The sequence below is a fragment of the Carassius gibelio genome, chromosome B5 (genome assembly GCF_023724105.1).
Source record: "Carassius gibelio isolate Cgi1373 ecotype wild population from Czech Republic chromosome B5, carGib1.2-hapl.c, whole genome shotgun sequence".
Classification (NCBI taxonomy): domain Eukaryota; kingdom Metazoa; phylum Chordata; class Actinopteri; order Cypriniformes; family Cyprinidae; genus Carassius; species Carassius gibelio.
In genome coordinates, this window is record NC_068400.1 from 28,726,140 (window position 1) to 28,749,719 (window position 23,580).

General features: G+C 39.8%; 1 protein-coding gene across 1 annotated transcript in view; it reads right to left on the reverse strand.

Annotated features, from left to right (window-relative positions):
• The window catches only part of LOC127958831 (transmembrane protein 8B-like), a 119,449-nt gene that overhangs the window by 26,669 nt on the left and 69,200 nt on the right, over positions 1-23,580 (reverse strand). Inside the window, exon 6 of the mRNA XM_052557839.1 lies at positions 8,176-8,555. Coding sequence (XP_052413799.1) covers positions 8,176-8,555 — 380 coding nt within the window. The remainder of the gene's footprint in view (positions 1-8,175; positions 8,556-23,580) is intronic.

Genomic DNA, 23,580 nt, shown 5'->3' on the forward strand with positions numbered 1-23,580 from the left:
CAGTTCGAAATGTCTGCTTACGAATACCCAGGAGTAATTGTAACCCCTGTAAATAACCCAGGTTTCTGTTTTGGGTTATGAGAATTCCAGCAATACCCCATTTATAATTCCTTGCCAATGTATCACGACTGGTGGTCCTACACTCCTACTCTTTCTATAAATTGTTCAATTCTCACCAAATTTGGCTTCTGCCCTTAAGACCACTCTGACAAAATATAATTGAGTGGATTTTTTTGTATTCAAAAAAATGCTCTCAAAGCTACAGCTATACTTGGTTGCGCTGACTCAGTGTGGTATTTCTTTTTGGCAAATGTCAAAGTTGTGGCAGTGTGATGTAGTTGTTGCCGGAGATCGGGAGGTTGTTAGTTCAGATCTCACATGTAGTGACTCATGAAGCAGTTTTGTTTTGTTCTTCCCTTTAAGGTTATGTGTTGAGGTGTAGGCATGATTTCCCTTGATGATGTAATCAGGAGTGGAAACTGGAATCTGAAGGGCAGCGAGGTGAATCTAGGACTGATCAGATGGACCTTTTCTAACAAACCGAGAGAAATAATGCAAACCTGAAGACATTTACCTGTTGTGTACCATTCCAACAGTGCAAACATGCCATTTCCCCCCTACTGACTTCTGTTTGAGGAAAAACTCAGTCGGGAGCTATTCCTCCATAATATACTTTGTGCTACAATTCACTTTTCCATTGTCTGCTCTGTCCAACTTTCTGATGACTTGCCCTGAGTCCAGGAGAGGCTAGGTGACTGCCGGTAGAAACAGGAATGGCTCCTATTAAGTGTGGTGCTCATGAACCTGAGATATATGCCAATGGAGCAGACATCCATCATCTAACCGTCTTATAAAGATATTTCCCTGAAGGTAGCATATGGCTAGAAGATGAAAATCATTTACTTTACGACCATTCACCCACTCACAAGGTTGGTCTGTGGTTCACCTTTTTAAAAAAAAACTTTAAAATACCCTTGAGGGCCAGTAAAAGACAAATATACCACCAGTCTTCATATACCTTCCAAAGTAATGAATAGAAAAAATGAATTTTCTCCTTCATAATCCAAACCCATTTTAGTTGAAAAATGGAGCAGAGAACATTTTTTTTAAGTTCTTGCAAAAATAAATGAATAATAAAATATAAAAAAAACTCAGTCAACAGCATTTGTGGCCTAATTAATGTTACCAAAAAAAACCTGAATAATAATAATAATAAAGTATATTTATTTTAATTTTTGAAGTATACTTTATTTAACATCTTTTGTTGTTTGATAAACATTAATGAGACAGGTATTTAATTAGGCTCCTGTCCCTTTAAGACCAAATGAATGTAATATACTTACACATAATCCGGTTTCCACCCACCTGTTTACGTTCACTTAAGCGATAGACAACTGTATTTACATGAGATTCTCCACAGAATAGACATTTTGACAGTTGTGTCTATTTGAATATTGGGCACGTGGCTGAGAAACCACTTCTATTTGGTCATTCAGCTGGATTCCATCCATCATGCCCTCACTTACTGCAAGTTAATGAATTGTGATTGGATGGTAATTTTGTTCCCTTTCTGTCGGTCACTCTTGATGTCACGTCGGTGACCAACTAATTGGGACCTCGCTTCGAGAGACCAATCTACTTCAAGTGTAACTAAACGAGCCAATGCACATTGGCATGCAATTATTGCATCCAGCTGCCGTTGGTCCAATGCATACCAGCTTTTGGCTTGAGAGCCGAGCGACAACTTCGTTCTTCTCCATCCTAGTGTCTTCAGTGAGCTACGAATTCAATGTGCTCTTGGGAAGCTTCTGGTGTTGGCGGACAGCGATTCAGCAGTGGTTGTTCCTGTGTCGAGTGGGTTGTGCACTTCAGGCTGCACTACCCCCTGTTGTGCTGGAAGGGGCCATTTCCCCTGCGTGCCTCAGCAATAAAAGAGCATTTCCCTGAAAGAGCCGCTGGTTCACAGCACCCTGCCCCGGTGCCTTTCTTCCCGGAAGTGCATGAGGAGCTCACCAGATTCTGGACGGCACCTTTTACTTCCAGAAACCGGCCTGCTGGTTCCTCCTCCCTCACCACCCACGATGGTGGCGCAGCGAAGGGGTATTCAGTATTTGGTAGCGATGCAATTTTGTCCCAGATCGGCCTCTTCTGTGATTCTGTTCAGAGCTTTGCCCAGCAGTTCTCAGCTGCACAGAAGCAGACAGAGATGATTCGACACATCCTGCCCAGATGTGCCCAGTGCCCCAGCCTGCTCGTCGCAGAGGGCGGCTCCCTGTGTCTGAAACAGTGAACCCAGAAGTGGAGAGATCTACTCTTCAGGAGATGGTGATAGTATATATATATATATATATATATATATATATATATATATATGTGTGTGTGTGAGTGTGTGTGTTTATGTATGCATGCATGTATGTATGTATAATTTTGCAAGTGTGTGAACCTGCAACCTCAAGGCCAAAATTATTAGGCCTTAACCAGCTACATTAATTGGCTGTTTGGCTTTGCTTGCTTTTGAAAGGGTCATTTATATTATCATGTTCATATATATTACAAAGGCCTGGTTGAGTGCTGATGGGCTGTCGATGGGTATAGTTTCCCGTCCACAATGTCAATCACTCACAGGACACCTGCAATAGCATGGAAGCCTTGATGTGCCTCCATCACTTTGTGCCTGGTGAAAGGCATAACCAATAGTGTATGTAATCGGTGGCATGACGAATGGATCAGCTGTCTTCGATTTTCGACAAGTATTCGCTCTCGCTGCCATAGTTTGACCAAACTCCCCATCACATATATTCCCTTTCAATAGACTTCTAATTATGTGCTTCCTAATGGTTTTCCAGCCTTTGTATATTATAATGGAAAAACTAAAAACCATCAGTAGGCTATAATGACAGTTTTATTCTTTGCATAAAAACACTTCAATTAATTGAGCACTAACTGAACACTGGGTGTATTACAGCTTTAGAATTGTAATATTTATTTGGTTCTGCACTTTTTCTTGCCACAGAATTATAATTGTATAGACTGAAATGTGAAAAAGCTTTTTGCACAGAGGTGACCAATAGCAGATTGAACTGTGAACAGCGATAAGGTAAAGCTAAAGAGTGCTCAAGACTAACCTTATGAACGAATGACTTACAGAAGGTATACTTAACTAAGAACATTTCGGTGCATACGTATTAGCATAAAGGGTCATATTAAGGTATAACTTATGAACGATGTAATATTAAGAAGGTTTCTGGAAACACAACCCAAGATGTTGATGCAGAAACGTATTTCCGGGTGCGTCCGTCCTCGGGATTGGTTTGCAGCAATTGTCCTGAAGGATGCGCACATTCATGGGTCAATCCTTTCATGCCACAGACCATTTAAATTTCAGATTTGCATTTGAAGGACAGGTATACCAGTACAAGGTCCTGGCATTCAGGCTGTCCCTGTCTCTTGTTCCCCTCAGAGAGCAGGGTGAGCAGAGTGCAGCATGCCCAACTATCTCGACGATTGGTTTATACTAGGACAGTCTCGAGATCAGTTGTGCAAGCACCTCAGTCTGTTGGGTCTTAGGGTCAACTGGGAAAAGAGCAAACTTTCCCCAATGCAGAGGATCTCCTTTCTCAATATAGAGTTGGATTCGGTCGAACAGACAACATGCCTCACAGAGGAATATGCGTGGTTGGCGCTGACCTGCTTGAATTTGTTCAAGGCCAGGTCTGCAGTCCAACTGAATTTTTTAAAAGTTATTGGGGCATATGGCAGCTGTATCAGCACTTACACTGCAAGGGCTATTACATATGAGACCGTTTCAGCACTGAAGTCAGATCTTAATGCGCCGATATACTTAAACGAAACCGAAGAACAAACTGATATGACTTCATTTCAAATAAATTTAGGCCGAAAATAAGTTTGTTTTGAGTTTGTTTTGGCAGTTCGAAACAGCTGACCAAAGCGAACTTCCTGGGGAAGTTTGTTTTGGCTCCTAAACATCTTTGAGCTTTGATTGGTCCGTGGCGGTTACACGATCAGTGGGTGTGTTCTGTCCCTGGTTTGTTTCTCATTCAACAAAAATCAAGCAAGAAAACAATACACGTGCATCTCAATAAATTAGAATGTGGTGAAAAAGTTCATTTATTTAAAAAAATAAACTGAAATTGTGAAACTCGTGTATTAAATAAATTCAATGCACACAGACTTAAGTAGTTTAAGTCTTTGGTTATTTTAATTGTGATGATTTTGGCTCACATTTAACAAAAATCCACCAATTTACTATCTCAACAAATTAGAATGTGGTGACATGCCAATCAGCTTATTAACTCAAAACACCTGCAAAGGTTTCCTTAGCCTTCAAAATGTTCTCTCAGTTTGGTTCACTAGGCTAGACAATCATTTACTTCATCATTTCATCATTGTTGTGTTTAAGGGATACACGGAAGCGTCGCAACACGTTTACATTAATCTACACCCCACGTCCAGCAGCGCGGGAGTCAGAATGTTCGAAAACAGTATACCGTCGCTCAGCCTTTTCAAACTACTTTTTGCCCCCAAACAATGAGCGAGTATACCGGGGCCTTTACGTTCCTCTGTGCAGGAGTGCCCCTAGAACAGGTCTCCAGGCACGCTGTGGTTAGAAAGCCATGTACAACGGGCAAGCAGTGTCAGAGGTGTGGACGGGCCCCAAAATGCACTGGCATATCAATTGCCTAGAGTTTTTTAGCGATACGCTACATAGCTACCATTGCATAAATCAACTGACAAGGTGGTCTGCACTCCTGTTGCATGTTGCAACTCACCCGCCACCTCCTCCTTTGGAGTCAGAAGTTTCTGAGGTCACTTTTTTTATGCAATTTACATTCAGGTTCTGCTCAACCAAACGGCCGACGACCTATCTTAAGCTACGCTCCAGGGAGAGTGGCGACTCCATCTCCAGATGGTCCAGCTGATTTGGAAACGTTTCGAAACCACTCAGGTAGATCTGTTTGCCTCTCCAGAATCCACTCACGGCCAGTTGCTCTACTCCCTTACCGAGGGAACACTCAGCATGGACACACAGGCACACAGCTGGCAGTGGGACCTACGCAAGAATGCGTTTCACCAGTGATTCTTCTCACAGAGATGCTGTGCAAGGTCAGGGAGAATGCTTGTGGCGTTTTGCATGCATTTTCACGACAAGCTTAGTTACCTTTGATTAGTCTGTTCTCGCATGACAGAACACTTCTACTACTCACTCATACAGTAAAGTATTTCCAGTTTTACATAAAATTATTAAATTGTAATGTCATAAACCGTAAAATAACAATAAGCCCTAAAATGACTGCAAAAATTATTAAATATAAAAATGTAGATGCTTTTTATGCTTTTAAATCTTCTAAATACTGACCCCATTTACTTCCATTGTGCCTTTGAAAGGCACATTCTTGCAAGTGCCTTTAATAACCTCCATTTTTAAAGAAAACTAAACACAAGCCCATTGTATTTTATTTTTTTATTTTTGTGTTCAAACAAACATTATGCCCCAAATGCTGTCAACTGGGTTAAACTTGCATTGAACCCTTAATATAACTTTAAGACAATACAGATACAACTTCATACTTTGTTTAGATGTTTGACTTGAATATTTAACAAGTCAAGAGCTCCTCAATAAAAGTCGTATTATGTTCTCAGAGACTGAATTTTTTATAAGAATCACCAACTCTGGGAAATAGGGCCATTATGTGATGACTCTTCACACCAATGCAGTCGCAGGCATTTAAGCTGTCAAGAAACCTGTTACCAAGCACTCACTCTCCCTTCTTCATCACCAGCTATCATCCCCTCCCTCCTCAACAATACAATCCTAACCGCTCAGGCATCTCAAAGCATTCACTCTCGCTGCCAAACATCCCACCTTTCAGCTACTGAAAGCCTCGTATGTGGCTTTTTAAAGTAACCTTTGCCACAGAGAGCTCATTCTTCACTCCTTTTCCTGTTCAGTGCCACTCTAGGAAACATTCATTAAATGCATCAATTCAATGTGAGAGAAATGGAGGCTGTCGAGAGAACTGTGGCCTTCAACAAGGTTTCAGTGGAGGCGTGAGATATCAACTAATAAATAGGTCCATGTTACGTCTTCTGTTTGTTTGGACATGTGGACTTGGCATAGAAACTTTTAAGGACTTTTTAGTGACACACAGATGCAGGCAGATACACATTATCAACAACTAGAAGACAACACTTTCACCAAGCACCTGAGACGAACAAGCATGGTGACATTTGCAACCATCCCCCTTTTAGTTTTACACATCTCATGCTGTGAGAACAGGCTGACACTTGCTAACATTTGATATTAATCAGGCTATGGTGCATCACGTCTCTGCCACCCACAAGAATTTAGCTGAAGAGCACCTGAGCCGTAACCCTTACTCAGTTAAATGCCATATGGGCTCTTGGTTTGGGAGAAATGTAAAGATCTGAATTATTCATAATCCTTCAAACACCTTAGAAGTGCCTGTGTGATTCTACGTGAGTCCCAATAGGTATTTCACCAAATGCCCGATCTTTTCAGCAGATGGAAGAACACTGCATTAAAGATATTCATAAATATATAAACACACACAGAATGTAGACAAGGTCCGATACTATTATATATAGATTTTGCTGAAGCTGAAATTACACTAGCACGATTTTCTACGACTGAAGTGTACTGAGACATGAGATATGATAATTGTGGGAATTTGTGTTAATGAAAAAGAAAGATTCTAGACGGTAAGTAATAAAACAAAATAAAGCAAATAATAAAGCAAAATCTCTACCATTTTGAGAGGAGGTATCTTTTTGATGGATTTTAGGCAAGTATATGTAAATCACTCAGATTTAAGGGTATTACAGATTATAAATGCATTCGCTCTGACAAGAACCACGGTGGCTGGTACAAGGTAATCTATTCTAACATAAAGTAGACATACTTCAGAAGGTAAAATAAAAATTAAAAAAATAATTTGACTTTGAATGTTAACCTGGATATAAATTAAGTAAAAATGTAAAAGAGTGTACTGTATGTAGAGGATTCTTGTAGAGCAGGGATTCTCAATAGGCGACCCGCAAGAGAAAAATATTTGGCCCGCGCTAATTTCAAATAATGTTGCATGAAGATTCAAACACAGCATCAGAAAGCAACGTTAACTTACATATTGTCTGCACCGGATATGAGTGGCGTAACAAATTCTAATCATCGATTATAATAAGTGGATGCTGCGTGGCGCGACAAATCCCAGACAGAAAACTGCTGGCTTGTTCTATATATGATGTGCTGACACAAAGTTGAAATTATTTGCAATACTTTGTCATGTCTAGTGTGAGTGTGAAGTTAAGAAAAGTGGACACTGAAAATAGATGATTCAAATGTGAATGGACTGAACAGTTTTGAGCTGTTGCAACATGGAGATCTAGATTTCTGTCAAATGATTAATCATGATTAATTGCATCCAAAATTAGTTTTTGTTTACATAATACATGTGTGTGTGCTGTATATATTTATTATCTTTATATAAAGACACACACGTACAGTATACATTTTGAAAATATTGACATGTATTTACATGTATATATTTATATGAATAAAATGTATTAAATTTAATATATAAACAGTATAAACAATATACAAAAAAATTCTGAAATATATACATGTATGTGTGTGTATTTATATGTTATTAATAATAAATATACACAGTACACACACATATATTATGTAAACAAAAACATTTATTTTGGATGCGATTAATCGCATTTTTGACAGCACTAATAACAATACATTTCATATTGATAGTAATATTTCAAGATTTACTGAACCGTCTTTGATTTACTTTGATTATCAATAGATAACTTTTAGAAAAATCACATTAAAATGTGAGTATGATCAATGTTTTGCATAACGTTTCTCAGTCAACACTGTATCGAACTGCATTATATTTTTTGCCACCCACAAATAATAAAATAAATACAGTGCTTAACATAAAACCATTCCTTTTAAAACAATTTACAATTACAGTTTGTGGCATTTATCAAATAAATACAAATACATACTTTTTTTATATTGTTTATTGTTTTTTTATTGTTTTTATATTGTTTATTGTTTTGGGGTTTTTTTGCACTAAGATAAAAACTACTCCGTAGGTAAAAAATAAAACAATTTTAACTCACCACATTGAGTTTGAGTTCCATGTTGAGGACACCTCCACTGTCCAGCACCGGCATTAGGTTGATGGCAAATATCGCTGCCCTGTCTGGAGGGATGGAGATGTTGGGTCCAAAGAAGATGTAGAAATGAACTGAAAATGTGTCAAGTTCATTCCGCAGTGTTGGCCGGATGGGCCAGCATTTATTGGTGTCTGCCATGGGTGCTAAGTAAGTGATGCTGTCTTCAGCAGTTAACAGAGATCCTTGATCCGAACCATTGTGGGGCACGTTAGGCAGGCTGGCAGCAGGCAGGGTCTCTGATAAAGAGAAACCCATCGCAGTGCCAAATGACTGGGGCATGTTCATGGCTGAAGAGCCCTTGGAGACACTGGGCTTGGAACAGTCTGCAGAGAAAAGATCAAAGGAGGTGTTTAAAATTGGGATGGCGCACGTTTTCCACCCAGGAACTTGAAGGTATAATGCTAGTTCAAGGGATGTGAAATAAGAATGAAATAAAGATGTCTTGAACTCTGACGAATCCCTTGACTAATGCTGACAGCTCAAACTCTCTACTCAGGCTACTCTGAGGCTAAAAGCATCTTCATGTCATTCCTGTCTCTTTGTGCTAGATCTAACTAGCATTTCAGCAGAGACATACTTTTTTCTGTTTCATGCATATGCTTAGATGTCTGCAACAAGATGACAGGCCAAATGATTGCTGAGTGTCTATATAGTCTGAAATGATCTGAGTGGGGTGTGTGTTGTGTTTTATGGAGGACCACAGAACGGCCAAGGGAATGTCTGTTTTATCATGCTGTATTTCCTTTTATAGGTCTCTCAGCATTATGAACCTTTCATGCACCCCCCACACACACAAACAGTTTAAGCCCTTGTATTTGGAGCTTAAAGTCTTCATTCAAATGGCGACTGATTTTTTGCAATACAAAAACAGTGTGTCCCAAAACAAAAACGAGTTCACGATTGTTCTTAACATCTTTTAATTGCATGCTTTGTCGTTACATACTTTGTAAATTAGACAGGATTATGGAACTCACTCTGATTAAATGTAAATTTGCAAAACAATGCTGCGGAATTGAGATAACTAATTGGCACTGATGAGGACAATAAGAAAATTCTCCACACATCTCATTGTTTCCTGATTGCCTCAGGGTGTGAACATTCAGTTATGCTAGTGAGAACTTGGGAGACTTACAGTCATATTTCTCCTCTCGCCCACGATTATTGCAAAATGCAGTGAATCAGGTGGAAATGGTATCATTATTGAAATGCCAGGTCGCTTTCCCCCTACAGCTCTGTTTGCTGTGTTATCACTTACAGTATGTACAGTATCTCGCTCTCCTACTGAAACTCTTTCAGTTTCAGTTTACGTCCAGCCATTGAGCCATTTATGAAGAAATCCTTCCAAAAATCACAACATGACTTGAGATTAAGTTTTTTTTATTTTTTTTGGGAAAAAACACAATCCAAAAAGAGTCCTGATGAGAAAGCTCATCATGCTCAAAAGTGGATTATTGCTGGGTGGGGTGATTAAATGCCAGCCACTGAAGAGCTCTTATACCTGGATTCTGACAGTTTTATGCTGCATGGCATCACAGGAGTGCAGAATGTACATTTCATCACTGGTCATATAATGCTTTTTTAAAGATCATTAATTTTTGTATTTGGTGTAACAGAATATGATGACATGCTTTGATGTTCAAAAAACACAATTTGTTTCAAATATTGTAAATTATTATAGTCTTTACCGAAGGAGGGACTTTTTTAGAAAATGACGTGTTTGAGAGAGGCGGGGCATAGAAGTCCTATAATTATGTACAATATTTGAAAAAAAGTGTGTTTTTGAACATCAAAGCATGTCATGTGTGTATACATAGACTAGCTTTCAAACGTTTGGAATCTGTTTTTTATGTTTTTGAGAGTAGTTTTTTTTTACCCATCAAGGCTGCATTTATTTGATCAAAAAATGTTCTTATTATTAGCATTGTTGAAAACAGTACTGCTTTATATTTTTACGGAAACTTTTTGATAAATAGAAAGTTCAAAAGAACAGAATTGTTTGAAAAGATGTTTTGTAACACTATAAATGTTTTTACTGTCACTTTTGATCAATTCAGTCCATATTATAAAAAAAAAAAATTGTATACACACACACACACACACACACACACACTTAAACATGCTCCAAAAAAAAATTTAAGTACATTTTTTTTTCACGGAAGGGTGAAATTGGCAGAAACATCCCAAGAGAACCTGGCATGCCTGATTAGCACGCAAATCCTGCAGTGTTTATAAGCCCTCACCGTCTGATCAAATCAACCCTTTTAGCTCCTCTGTAATTACATCTATTTTGCCGTAAAATGTAATTATAATACTTGCGGACAAAAGCAATGATGGACAAAAGATCACAATTAGTGAGCTGAGGACATCTTTGAGGGCTTGCACTTGAACATGCCGTCTGGTTCAGGATGAGGATGTGTCATCATGTGCTCTATTCAGCACCTGTTTGGCCACAGACCCCGCAGCTGAAGGTTAGCTGTATATGTACAGCTCAGGCTGAGAAAATAATGCTAGAACTGTGTTAGGACGCAGTCTCTAACTTACCAGTGTCTATTTAGATATAGATGTGGAACAATATAAAGGGAAAGTGTCAGAGATTTCTTTTTCAAGAGATGGTTACCTAGCAACCAAACATCCAATAAGCGCATAACAATGTCAAAGTGGCTTTCCTGGCAAGAGTTTCACATGAAAATATATAACTCTATGCATACTTGCATTTCTGAAAATAGCTCAACACAATCCAGTGTTCCCTGATGTTTGAGGGAAACAAATGTGGAAAACAATCTGGATTATGATGGATTTGCACTAAATTAGTTTACAGTAGTTGCACACCAATTAAACTGTAGATGATTTATGGGATGACACTGTCATGTGTTATCAAAATGATGATGATCTCCACACAAATAATATTAACTGTTCACCACTGGATGGGGAAACATAAACAGACACTGAGAGAAAAAGCATCTTATATGCCTGTTATTTATACAGTCTGCATAAATAAATAAATACTACTACCAAGTTTAGGGTGAGAATTTTTATTTGTTTATGTCTGAAAGAAGAATATGTCACGGTTTTGGTAGGGAGGAACTCAGGTGCAGACAGGATTTACAACACAAACAGGTTTATTACAAAAAAGGGGAAAACAAAAACCCACGAGGGGGAAAACAGGACTAGGGCAGATACAACAAATACTAAACAGGACTGATCAGACAAGATAAACAAAGACTCAAAACTAGAGAACACTAACTACAAATAACACTCACGGTTATACAGGGACTTCAGAGGTACAATCACAAGCGTAGAACACATAAGTAGTACAATGAACCGACGCAAGACAGAGCACACTAGGAGATCTAAATAGGGGAACTAATCAAGACACGACAGGTGTTACAGATAGGACAATCACGACACGACTAGGATAACAAGGGGGGCGGGGCAAGGGAACGAGACAACACAAGCACATGGCCCAAAGACAAGGCCATGCGCTTGTACACAAAACACGGGTCTGTCATGATCCTGCCTCAAGACTAGGAAAAATCAAGGACACGAGGGCAGAATCATGACAGAACCCCTCCCTTAAGGAGCGGGTTCCAGACGCTCCTCAAGGGAACATCAAACACGGGACACGACTGACATGACAGACTGGGACACCGACACAAACCAACAAGACATGACAAATAATAACAAAGGCAGACATGAATACACGACGGCAGGGTTAGGGTGACAAATCAAAAAAAACAAACAGGGAAGGGGAGGAGGCGGGACCACAAAGTTCATGGGGGACAGACCAGGGTGAGTGGGTGGGGCAGGAGTTTTAGGAGGACAGGACGAAGGCTGACGACGGGGGGTACGGGCAGGTCTGGGTGGTGAGGGGCGGGGAGGGGTCTCGGGACAACTGACAGGGGACATGATAGGAGCAGACAAGGGACGCGGGGCAACACTTACGGGACGCGGGGCAAGACTTACGGGACGCGGGGAGACGACAGCTGGACACGGGGGGACAACATCTACTGGACACGGGACGACAACATCTACTGGACACGGGACATCTACGGGACACGGGGCAACATCTACTGGACACGGGGGGACAACAGGACACGGGACATCTACGGGACACGGGGCCACATCAACAGGATACATGACTTCATCAGCAGGACACGGGGCAACACTCACGGGAGACGACATCTACAGGACACGGGGAGACGACATCAGGACACTCGGGATTTCTGGGGACAGGGTCTGAGGACAAGACAGGACTGACGGGGACTTCTAGGATACGGACAAGACTAGACAAATAATCAGAAAAGGCTTTAGCCGCTAAGACAATTGGCATCTCCTTACGAGATGAGATACACTGAACTAAAGTCTTTGCTGCAGAGTCGGCCGCGGCACTCTCCTGCGCTCTCACGACTGCCGACTTGCATACTGCCCTCTTCTTTGCCAGCTCGGGCACGCCAGCGCTCACCGCTGCTGGCTCGGGCACGCCAGCGCTCACCGCTGCTGGCACGGGCACGCCAGCTCTCTCCGCTGCTGGCTCGGGCACGCTCACCGCTGCTGGGTCGGGCACGCCAGCGCTCTCCGCTGCTGGCACGGGAACGCCCACCGCTGCTGGCACGGGCACGCCAGCGCTCTCCGCTGCTGGCACGGGCACGCCAGCGCTCTCCGCTGCTGGCACGGGAGGAGACAGGGTCACAGGACCGGCATTCCCCCTCTTCCTCCTCTTCCTCCTTGGGCGCGGTGCAGAGGCCACAGCTGGGTCAGAGGCGGGTTGGGGGAGTTTGGTCTCGGGCAGGGCAGTCTCGGACGCCGAAGACTCAGAAGTTGACTCCCATGAAAACCGTCTCCCTCGTTTCATGGGGAGACTGCTGGCTGAGGAGGGCACCTCAGGACTCTGGGAGGGGCTTGCCTGACCCCCCAGGGTTGCCACGGCCAGGACACGACCCTCCGGGATCGCCGGCAGCTGGGTAGGTGGGGACCTCTGGGGCTCCTCCTCTCGCCCGCTCGCTCCGGAACGACCTCCCCTGGTCCCCCGGAACACCACAAGGCGAGAGCCCTCAAAACAATCTCGCTGGCTGGCTGATGCCATCCAGCATTGCCTCCTGTCTGCTGAGTTCCTTGGTGGTCGGTTCATTCTGTCACGGTTTTGGTAGGGAGGAACTCAGGTGCAGACAGGATTTACAACACAAACAGGTTTATCACAAAAAAGGGGAAAACAAAAACCCACAAGGGGGAAAACAGGACTAGGGCAGATACAACAAATACTAAACAGGACTGATCAGACAAGATAAACAAAGACTCAAAACTAGAGAACACTAACTACAAATAACACTCACGGTTATACAGGGACTTCAGAGGTACAATCACAAGCGTAGAACACATAAGTAGTACAATGAACCGACGCAAGACAGAGCACACTAGGAGATCTAAATAGGGGAACTAATCAAGACACGACAGGTGTTACAGATAGGACAATCACGACACGACTAGGATAACAAGGGGGGCGGGGCAAGGGAACGAGACAACACAAGCACATGGCCCAAAGACAAGGCCATGCGCTTGTACACAAAACACGGGTCTGTCATGATCCTGCCTCAAGACTAGGAAAAATCAAGGACACGAGGGCAGAATCATGACAGAATATTATGCTCCATTAGCGCACATTTATTTAATAGAGTAAAATTACTGTTATCTATGTGAATATATTTTAAAATGTGAATTTTCAGCATCATTACTTCTGTCTTCAGTGTCACAAGATCATTGTAATATGCTGATTTGCTGATCAGGAAACAAATCTTATTAATCTTTTTTTTTTTTTTTTTTTGTGGCCAAAAGTGCACATCAGCAAAAAAAAATAAAAAAAAATAAAAAAATTAAAAGGCATTTCTTTTCATACTGTATCAATATGCTCCGAAGGAATGCAAGTTGTGTTTTAGGGTCAAATGCAGTCTTTGTTAGCCACAGCCATGCTAGCCAAATCGCACACAGCCTACACATATGGGCTGTTATGTACAGGCTGCTTTTATCAACAGCTCTGTGGGCACATAAAAGATTTAAAAGCAGTGTGATGTATTTGTCAAGGGAGGCTACATTCAGTGCTACTTTTCACAGGTACTTTTAAACACTATGGGAAAAAAGTTCCTCACCTCCCACTGGATATTCACTCGGAGATTAAGCTGAATTCTTCTGAAGCAACACGTCTCTCTTGAGGCTTTCACAACATCTCACAACAGTTAAAAGTGTTTTGATATTGACAGACTGACATGACGTCGTCAAGCAGAGGAAAATAAATCCTCAGGAAAAGCACAAGCAGTATATGTAGGCATGTATTTTTCATGAAATCAACTCCTGGAGACCCACATACCTTTTGCAGCAATGTACTACCATCAGGCTGCTGCAAACAAACTCCGCCATGTTGTCTGCTTGTGACTGTCAGCAAATGTTTGTTCATTTCTCACTCAATGTCAGAATCACAACCAAACGCAGTCTTTGTCAGATGTGTCTAGAATACATTTCCTGAGGCGTTATCTTTGGACCACCAAGGCCTAATATTACACTTTCTGGGAACAAACTTCAGCTTCAACAAGTTTGCCTTCCGACCGTTTCATGAACCCAGCATCTGGTGATGTAAATGTATGCAAAACTGCCTTCTAGGGCCCCGAGATTTCCTTCCTGAGACCGAGTTAGATCAAAGTTTCACTTCTTAACTAGTGCTCACGGCTAATGCAGGCTCAGTTTAACTAAGTACCATTTTATTGGCAATGCTAATATATATGATCAAATGTTGCACAAATTAGTGGAGATGTGTGAGTGCCTGGGAGAATAAGCCTGTACTGTTGTGTAACACTGAATTCATTGCACTCACCTCTGTTAATAAATGTGTTTGCTTCATGTGATTTCTTGAAGTTAAAAATGAAGATTGAGTGTTCGATGAATGATGAGTATTGATTCATTCATGCATAAATTCTTCACTTCATCCTTCACTGCAATCCTCAGTATCTTGCAGCAAAAGTCAATCGTAAAAGCACACAAAAGGTCAAAAGGTTTGTGTAGTGATGATGAAAAGCATATAAAACAAAGAAAACATCAAGCTGGGCGCAGAGTGAAAGTGCAACTTATCTCTCATGCTGAGTTACTGAAATGACCCCATTATCTGTGCATCTCTGATGGAGCGAATGGTCATTTCTGCCACGGCTGTCCACCATGTTATTGTTTCTCTTTTTCTTCCTTGTTGTTTCTCTTACTACATGGAGCACCAATAAAGCCTGGCGTGCACCCGCTGCTTTCTAATGAAAGTGTGTTTGTGCTCAGTATTGATTCAAATGCAGTGTGAAAAAGAGTGAATAATGTCACTGAGATTAACAAGGCAATATCTGTTACTGAGGAAACAGGTTGCTGGGCTACTGAGCACTCATTTCTTTTCCTTCTTCCATATTGCCATCCATTCATCCAATAGGAATATGAAAAACGAAATACTTAAAAAATCTATCCATCCATCCACCAAGCTCTATGCCCATCTATCCGTATAATTTTCTATTCATCTGACTGTCTCTGTCCATCTGTCTATCAATCTATCAATCTATCTTTTCATTGGTTCATCAACCTGTCTATCTGTCTCTGACTGAATGCTGCACCTACTGGTCTCATTAATGTGAAAACCACAAGCACAGCACAATATTAGTGTTGAAACTACGCTGATTTGGAAATAAATGAAAAGGTCAGATCATACAGTTGAGCACAAGCTGAGACTTTCATTAAACTTCCACGGTGGTGTGTAAAAGTACTCCAATCAGGATCCGATCACCAATCACCGATCACAGAAAGCAGTATCTGCCGATCACCGATACCGATCTTTTTTAACGCCTTCTTTTTATCATGTAGAGTTATTTATAGTAAGACTCCAATCTGGAATTTTAGTCAATTATTCAGGACCTGAATTTCATTTTTGAGCAGCTCGCTTATAGTGCAGACGCGATTTGATTTGAAGAAATTTGCGCATTTTGAGAGAAAGGGAGAGCACGCGCGGTGATTCACTAAAGCTGTTTTCAAATGATGTTTCAAAGTTTTCATTATCATTATTTAATAAAGAAATATGAACTGGACCTCACCTTCAGCATTACAATTATTTGAGATGGTGCCACTGCATGTCGTGCCAAACCTCACACGGCAGATGCGTCATCAGCTTGAGATTTTTTTTGTTTTTTTGAGATCGGCCTTTATAGACACTGCCGATCAATCATCCTAAATTGATTATCGGTCGAGAGCAATCGGAGCAACCCTAGTGGTGTGAAGAGATGAATGAGAGGAGTGGACAGATGAGATGTGGGTGGCTGGTTCATGTTCTTCAAGCATATTCCTCCCCCAGACACCTGCCAGTGCATGTCACGCCCCCAATCATGAGGCTGAATGCATCTATGATATACATGACTGAACTACAGTTGAAATCATGCAGGGGACTCTCTTCAGAATCAGAGGTGATCTAGGTCCTCTTCTGAGATGGCCTCTGGTGGAGGTCAAGTAAAACAGAGGAGAGAGGAAATAACTCCTGCTGTATTGCTATGGTAACTATTTTATGAGAAGGAAAAGGTTTAAGAGAGTATATTGAACAGGCGGCTTGCACAAATGCCTTTCTCTTCTGCAGAAAATTAAAAGGTGCTATTTTATACCAAAGTACTAATAATTTCTTACCATTGATACTGTAGGTACAAACTATTTCAAAATGTGGGGACCCTTAAGCTGTATTCAAATGTAAATCTCTTTTCTTTTTAAAACCAATTTAGGTTTCAACAAATAGCTCTACATAAAAATAGATAATGGAGAGTCAGAAAATGAACAGATGAATGAACACCATTTATGGTAGCCTTCGTTGGTAGAAAATGTAAAATATTGATGAAGAGGCCATTTTCAGAGATAGCAGATGTTCTTATCTGAACAATTTACTGTATTTTTAATTTCATTATGACCTAAAACCATCTGTTGTAATTGTTAATTACCACAATGCATCATTGTAAGATATCATTTGTCAGGCTTAAGGTCTCTCAGAAGAGCACACATACAATTTTGCAGACTAAAAAATCACAAATTGACAACATCTGACTTTGATGCTGAGGGAAATTACACAATCTTTTAGAGAAAAGATCAATAAAAGACAGAAAACAGAACATAAATGTTCTGATTTGACACTATACAGATTTGGCAGGCACATCACACAAAAAAAAAATGTGTGAAAGAAAGAAGAAAAGCTTGTTAATGAGGATTTTTACAATGCAGTATGCCACGAGCAATGCTGATAATCTGCCAAACATTCCCTGATAATTCATCATTCAAATAATTCCTCAGGCTCAACGCCAAAGAAATTCAGACAAAAACATCTCTGAGACTAAATATACATATACAAACACACACAAGCTGTTATCACCAAAGACGCATTTAATTGATCAAAAGTTACACTAAAGACATTCATAATGTCTTTCTAAGATTTGTATTTCTATTAAATAAATGCTGTTTTCAAAAACATAAAAAGAATCCTGAAAAATGGCTTTACAAGTATAAAACCCTTTTTTTTATTATAACTACTATGCTATAGAAAGACTGGTCATGTAAGGTGTAAAAGCTGTCTTTGGCATGTACTATATGATGCATAGAAAGCTGACGTCCAACGTGACTAGTGTTGTTTTTGGCGGCCTGTTTTAATTTTAGTTTTAGTCTAGTCTTTCTGTGAAGCTGTCATTTGAGTTTTTATTAGTTTTAGTTACGTTCATAATCTTTTTAGTCTAGTCAGGTTTCAATCCACTAAAAGTCATTTTAGTCTTATTTTAGTCAGAATTATCTATGACTATTTTCGTTTAGTTTTAGTTGAAAACTGATGACATTAAGTCTATGAAAATTGTATTTTAGTCTCTTTTTTTAAAGCAATTCTATCTAACCCAGTCAATATAGTAAAATAACATTTTGGTTTCATCTATAATATTAGGTACTTACCTAGTATTATAGATGAAACCAAAATGTTCTTTTACCCAAACCCATTTCAAACAAGGTTATCTTATTATATTATTGTTACCTTATAAACTCAAGAATACATCCATTCCAGACACAGAAGATGCTCTAATTTGAATTTGATTTGAACTGAACATTTATTTTACCAATCAAACATGTTAGAAGTACACACATCGGTCCCTTTCTCTGTGTCAGACTTAACTTTGTTTGTTGTGCTCTTCTAAATAATGCCGCGGCCCGCGACTAAACGAGATGAAACGAAATGTTATAACGTTATTTCATCTCGTATAGTCACGTTTTTATTATTATTCTGCAGTATTTCTGTTTCCTGTGTGTCCTTGGTGACGGGGAGACATTTTAGCATAGTTTTTATTTTGTATACCATATTTAGTCTTGTTTTTATTCATCAACAATATTGCATTATACATTTAATTTTAGTCATTGTCACATGACCAGCATTTACATTGTGTCTCATCTCATTTTTGTCACGTGATAAAGGTTAGTTGACACCGATATTTAGTCATAATTTTCATTGACGAAAGCAACACTAAACGTGACTTTTCCATATTCTTCAAGAGTAAAGAATATGTGGAAAGCCCTTGCCCCAAATTTGCATTAGGAATCCATTGAGGAAGCCCAGTGTACCTTTCCATCTGTACATGGGCTTCAGCCTTCTGTTCAGAGGGAGAACAATACTTCCCTTATTCCACTGATAGAACCTATTGTACAACATCAGATGCTTGCACTTCAAAGTATACTTTTTCAAGTTGTCTGAGCTACCACGTGTATTACGGAAGGACGTGTCTGAAAACCTCAAACCGCTGTACATGCATCAACACTATAACAAATGAAACGAAAACTTTTCCTGTTATTTCTAAATTAAAACTCAATCCACTGATGAAAGCAAGTTGGTAACAAACAGAACATGACAATCAAGATCAAAAGACGAGGAAGCGCAACACCTCAGCAATCTTAAAGAAAACAACAGAGAGGAACTGAGCAACTGTGCAACATTCACAGAAACATTCATCCTGAGCTCCCAGTCACTTGTTAAGAGCCTTAGTTACTGCAGTGGATTGGAAGTGTTCTGCCCTCCACAAACTCTTCTGTATGTACTGTGACTGAGGTCTTGAGCTCACAGAAGTTCTGGTCCTCTGTGAGACATGTGTCAGGTCCACTGTGATTCTCATTTTGTTCACACTCACTAAAAGCAAAGAGTGGTTAAAAATGCAACCAGTGACTAATAAGCACAAGTGTTTGCTTTTTGCTAGACCTTTGCTTTTTGCGATTGTGAGTGGGAGTTCTGATAAAAACATACCCTTGTGTAGCCAGCCTGATTCAGAAATTCATTGAAATCTTTGCACAAAAGTATTGCACTAGCCCTTCAATCTCTCAAAGTCCACAAGTTTACATGCGAGATGACTAAGGGTGCTAAATAACACTGTCAAACAGGTAACCAGTAGCCACCTTCAAAATTGATAGTGTATCTCTGCACCACTAACAGAATTGCAGTTTTTGAATGAGATCCCACATACATTCCAAAAAACATTTCACGTAATCCTGCCGCACCGCTGAATGAGTCAATATTCCTTTCATGGAGTGGTTGGGATGATTAAAATAAACAGGATCATGTTCTGATAGCACTACAGAACCACACATTTTAGCTCAACAAAAAGTAATGCAACAGTTTGCTTAAATTATTCTATTTAAATTATATTTAACCAACAAAGTACAAAAAAAAAAAAAATCAGTAGTTGGCTACAAAAACAAAAAGAGCCATTCTAACTAATTGGTTCTGTAAACAATTAATTTGATCTATTTTGATTAAAATAAACAGGTAGTACTGGATTGGATATGGAGTTAAACTAGTGTTAGTCTGGTATAGCCACACCTATGTTCAGACTGATGTCAGAAGGTCTGTGAACCTTGGCAGCTTTGAATGGCCAAGGTCCGCCCAAGAGGCCACATGACTGACAGGCAAAGCAACCAATTATGTTTCGTTTTGAGCCACATCATGTTTAGGTGCGTGAAAATGTCGCCACAATAACAGACTGATGTGTAAAACTCTTGCACGTTTTTTAAAGAGTGTATGCTGTGAACTTTACATATTTCACATACTTTTGAAAATCCAGTGTTTAGTTGATGACAGCTTTGATGACAGCAAAAGGAGGGTTTGGCATTACAGCATCTTTGTTTCCAGATGGAATGTTGAAAAAAAAGTGAAAGTCGTGACATTTGCCAAGTCAGATAACCCATACTCAGAATTGGTGCTCTGCATTTAACCCATCCAAGTGCACACACACAGCAGTGAGTAGTGAACACACACCCAGAGCAGGGGGTTCAGTGCCTTGCTCAAGGGCCCCTTCAGCCATGGGTATTGAGGGAGGAAGAGAGCAATGTTAATTCACCCAGTTACAGTACTATTGGGGATAATCAAACAAATGGTAATAACATAAGTCTCTGTATACTGAACTGCAACAGGAGAAAGTATTAAAGGTATGACAACAGCAAAGAAGCGACATTTCTTACAGTTTAAGGCCATAATGGAGACATTACTGAAGGCTTACTTAAGACAGACAGAAATTACTGTTGTGTTCACAGTTTATCACAAAGTTAGTGTTCTGTGACTGTATACTCTGAGTTACAAACCTTAATAAAGGGGGAAGATCATCCGTTATATACAAGAGAACTACCTTTGGACATGTGAAAGACAATATGATCATTAATCTGGAAAAAAAATGGTTTAATAAACAGAGAGCAGATGTTTGATCCTGTAAAAACTAGTCTGCATCTGTCACTGTCAGCAACACACTTTGAAAATGACAAATTACTTCAGGTACTGGCGGGGATACTGACATAAACATCAATGTTGCTACCACCAAGCTTTTGTTATCCTAAAAAATAAACCCACATTCAAAAACATCTTTACAATTTTTGCCCTCCTGTAGCTCAAATAGTACAGGCTTGTTTCCCAGGACACTGATAACATGTATACAATTTTTTGGCAAATACATAAATATAAATATTTAATGCATAACATATGACTCACTACACATGCTAAAAATGTTAAGGATAATTTACAGACTTCAATTGCAAAGCAAAGACTACTTATCAAAATATATGTGATTAATTATTATTATGTTTTTAATCAGTTAATATCTTAGTTGTCCTTCATCTAACATCTTCTGCATATAAAAAAAATAACAATGCAAAAATGATGGTGCAATCTGGTGATACAATCAAACAAGATACAAGAGATATAAGAGCAGAGGCAGTATGTTGGCATTAAAAAAAAGGTGAAATATGAAATATTTTGAGGTCATTTGACCGCCAGGACTGACCAATCAAAGTCAAGCAATCCACAGAGCTGTGTAATAAATGAAAATCATATTACCACATTCTGGAAACTCCAGTCCTCAAGGGACTCTCGTCGAAAAGACGTTAGTCACAGGCAGAGCAATGTAAAGGTTGAGAAAACACGCTTTGAAGCTTTCTAGGACAAACACTGCATACATCCACAGAGAAATTGCTGCTTTCACTATCTCTCAACTCCCAGAAGATTAGCAAATGCACTGATGTGATCCACCAAGACACAGGGGCGCAGGCAGGTACTCTGTCCTTCTGTAGCCGACACAATTCCTCTCGCTGTAGACATCTTCCTGACAACACTACTTACAGAGATTTCTGTGCCATACCGAAAAAAGCAATCATCCCTGTCCAAGCTTTATTGTCAGAGGGGATGAAAAGCTCTTCCCAACATCTGACCGTTATCTCAGAACAATGTTAAACAAGGTCATCTTCTATCTCGTAAGATGGATGGGGTTATTATTAAATATCTTTGCAGGCTAATGCAGGACGCCTGTCTGCACAGAGTGGCTTTAAAGTTTAATGCATGAGGTGTTCAGGCACAAAGAGACAAAAATATAAAACTAAACCAAGAATATTTTGGGAAGATGAATCACCTTCATCTGCTATTTGACACAAGATGACTTATGGAATATTTACAACAAAGCTCAACTGTTTTTTAGTTGCTAGGCAGTCTGGCAGTCCGTGTCTGCTGCCCTCCCAGTCTGCCTGTGCTGCTTCGGTACGACACAGGCAGTATTTCTCATGCTTTTCACTAACTTAAGTGGGAAACGAAACACACTCTAAATCCTTTTTAATTGGCTCTTTGATTCCACAGAGTACTGATAACGATGGGTCAACAGGCACATGGAAGTTTTTTCCCCTAGCTGAGACGCGGGCTCCCGCAGAGACGCGGTTGTTTAAGGTTAGACTTCTTTTCTTTTCCTTCTTTTGCCCATTAAAATTTCTTTCTTTTCTGTTTTTAATTCTAACCCATGCACCGCCATAACAATAAATGGCAGGAGGGCCAGTGTCAAACGGAGGCTTATCAGCCTAAAACACATGTGCTTTCTTTATCAACTTTTCTGATATGCTCAAATTGGAAAGCCGTTAATTTTTTTTGTGTTCATGGCATGTGTAATTTTATTTTTTTTAGCACTCTGGCCAATGAATATTTAATTAAGGAGCAAGTGGCCCTTGTTCTAACTGATTTGTATGTTTTTGCCGTTCTGTCAGTCTAGTCGGACTATTCTACACTGCTGAGAATGGCGAAATTATTTTAACAATCAAGAAAAGAAGGAAAAGAAAAGAAAAGAAAAGAAAAGAAAAGGCACACCAATTAAGAGTTATATTTTTGGAATAGTTTAGAGTTTTGCAGCAGCACAAAAGCTGTGATAAGCAATTTTTTTATTAATTACAGCCGCTTTAATCTGGACTCCAGTGAAATGAGCCTGTTATGGAGGAACAATGAAAAATAGGTGTGGGCCAGAATTTTGGTAGCACTTTATTTTACAATCCTGTTCCTTATGTACATACTATGTACTTATTATAGTAATAACAATAACTATGTAATAACTAAGAAACTAACCCTGAACCTACCCCTAAACCTAACCCTACCCCATGTAGTTACCTTGTGTTACCAGAACTTTCTTAGATAAATACACTGTGAGTACACTATAAGTACATGTAAGTAGACGTTCTATAAAATTGTGCAACCAGAATTTTTTATGGTGGTCATGAGCTTGTTTTTTGAGAATGTTATTTAAATTCCTAGGCTGGTTAGAGATGTGTTCAGTATTCTGCAGCACATACAATGCCGCTTAAAGCGAACAAACCTACAAGACAAACTTTTACATCAGCATGGCATAAACTATAATCGCCTTATTTTCCTTTGAATGTAAGTTGTTTGAAAAAAAAAAACAAGGCATGAATTCCTATTTTCTTGTTGTCAGGACACCACTGTGTCACAATGAAATTCATTTAAGTTTTCTTTTGTGGAAACTAGAAAGCACG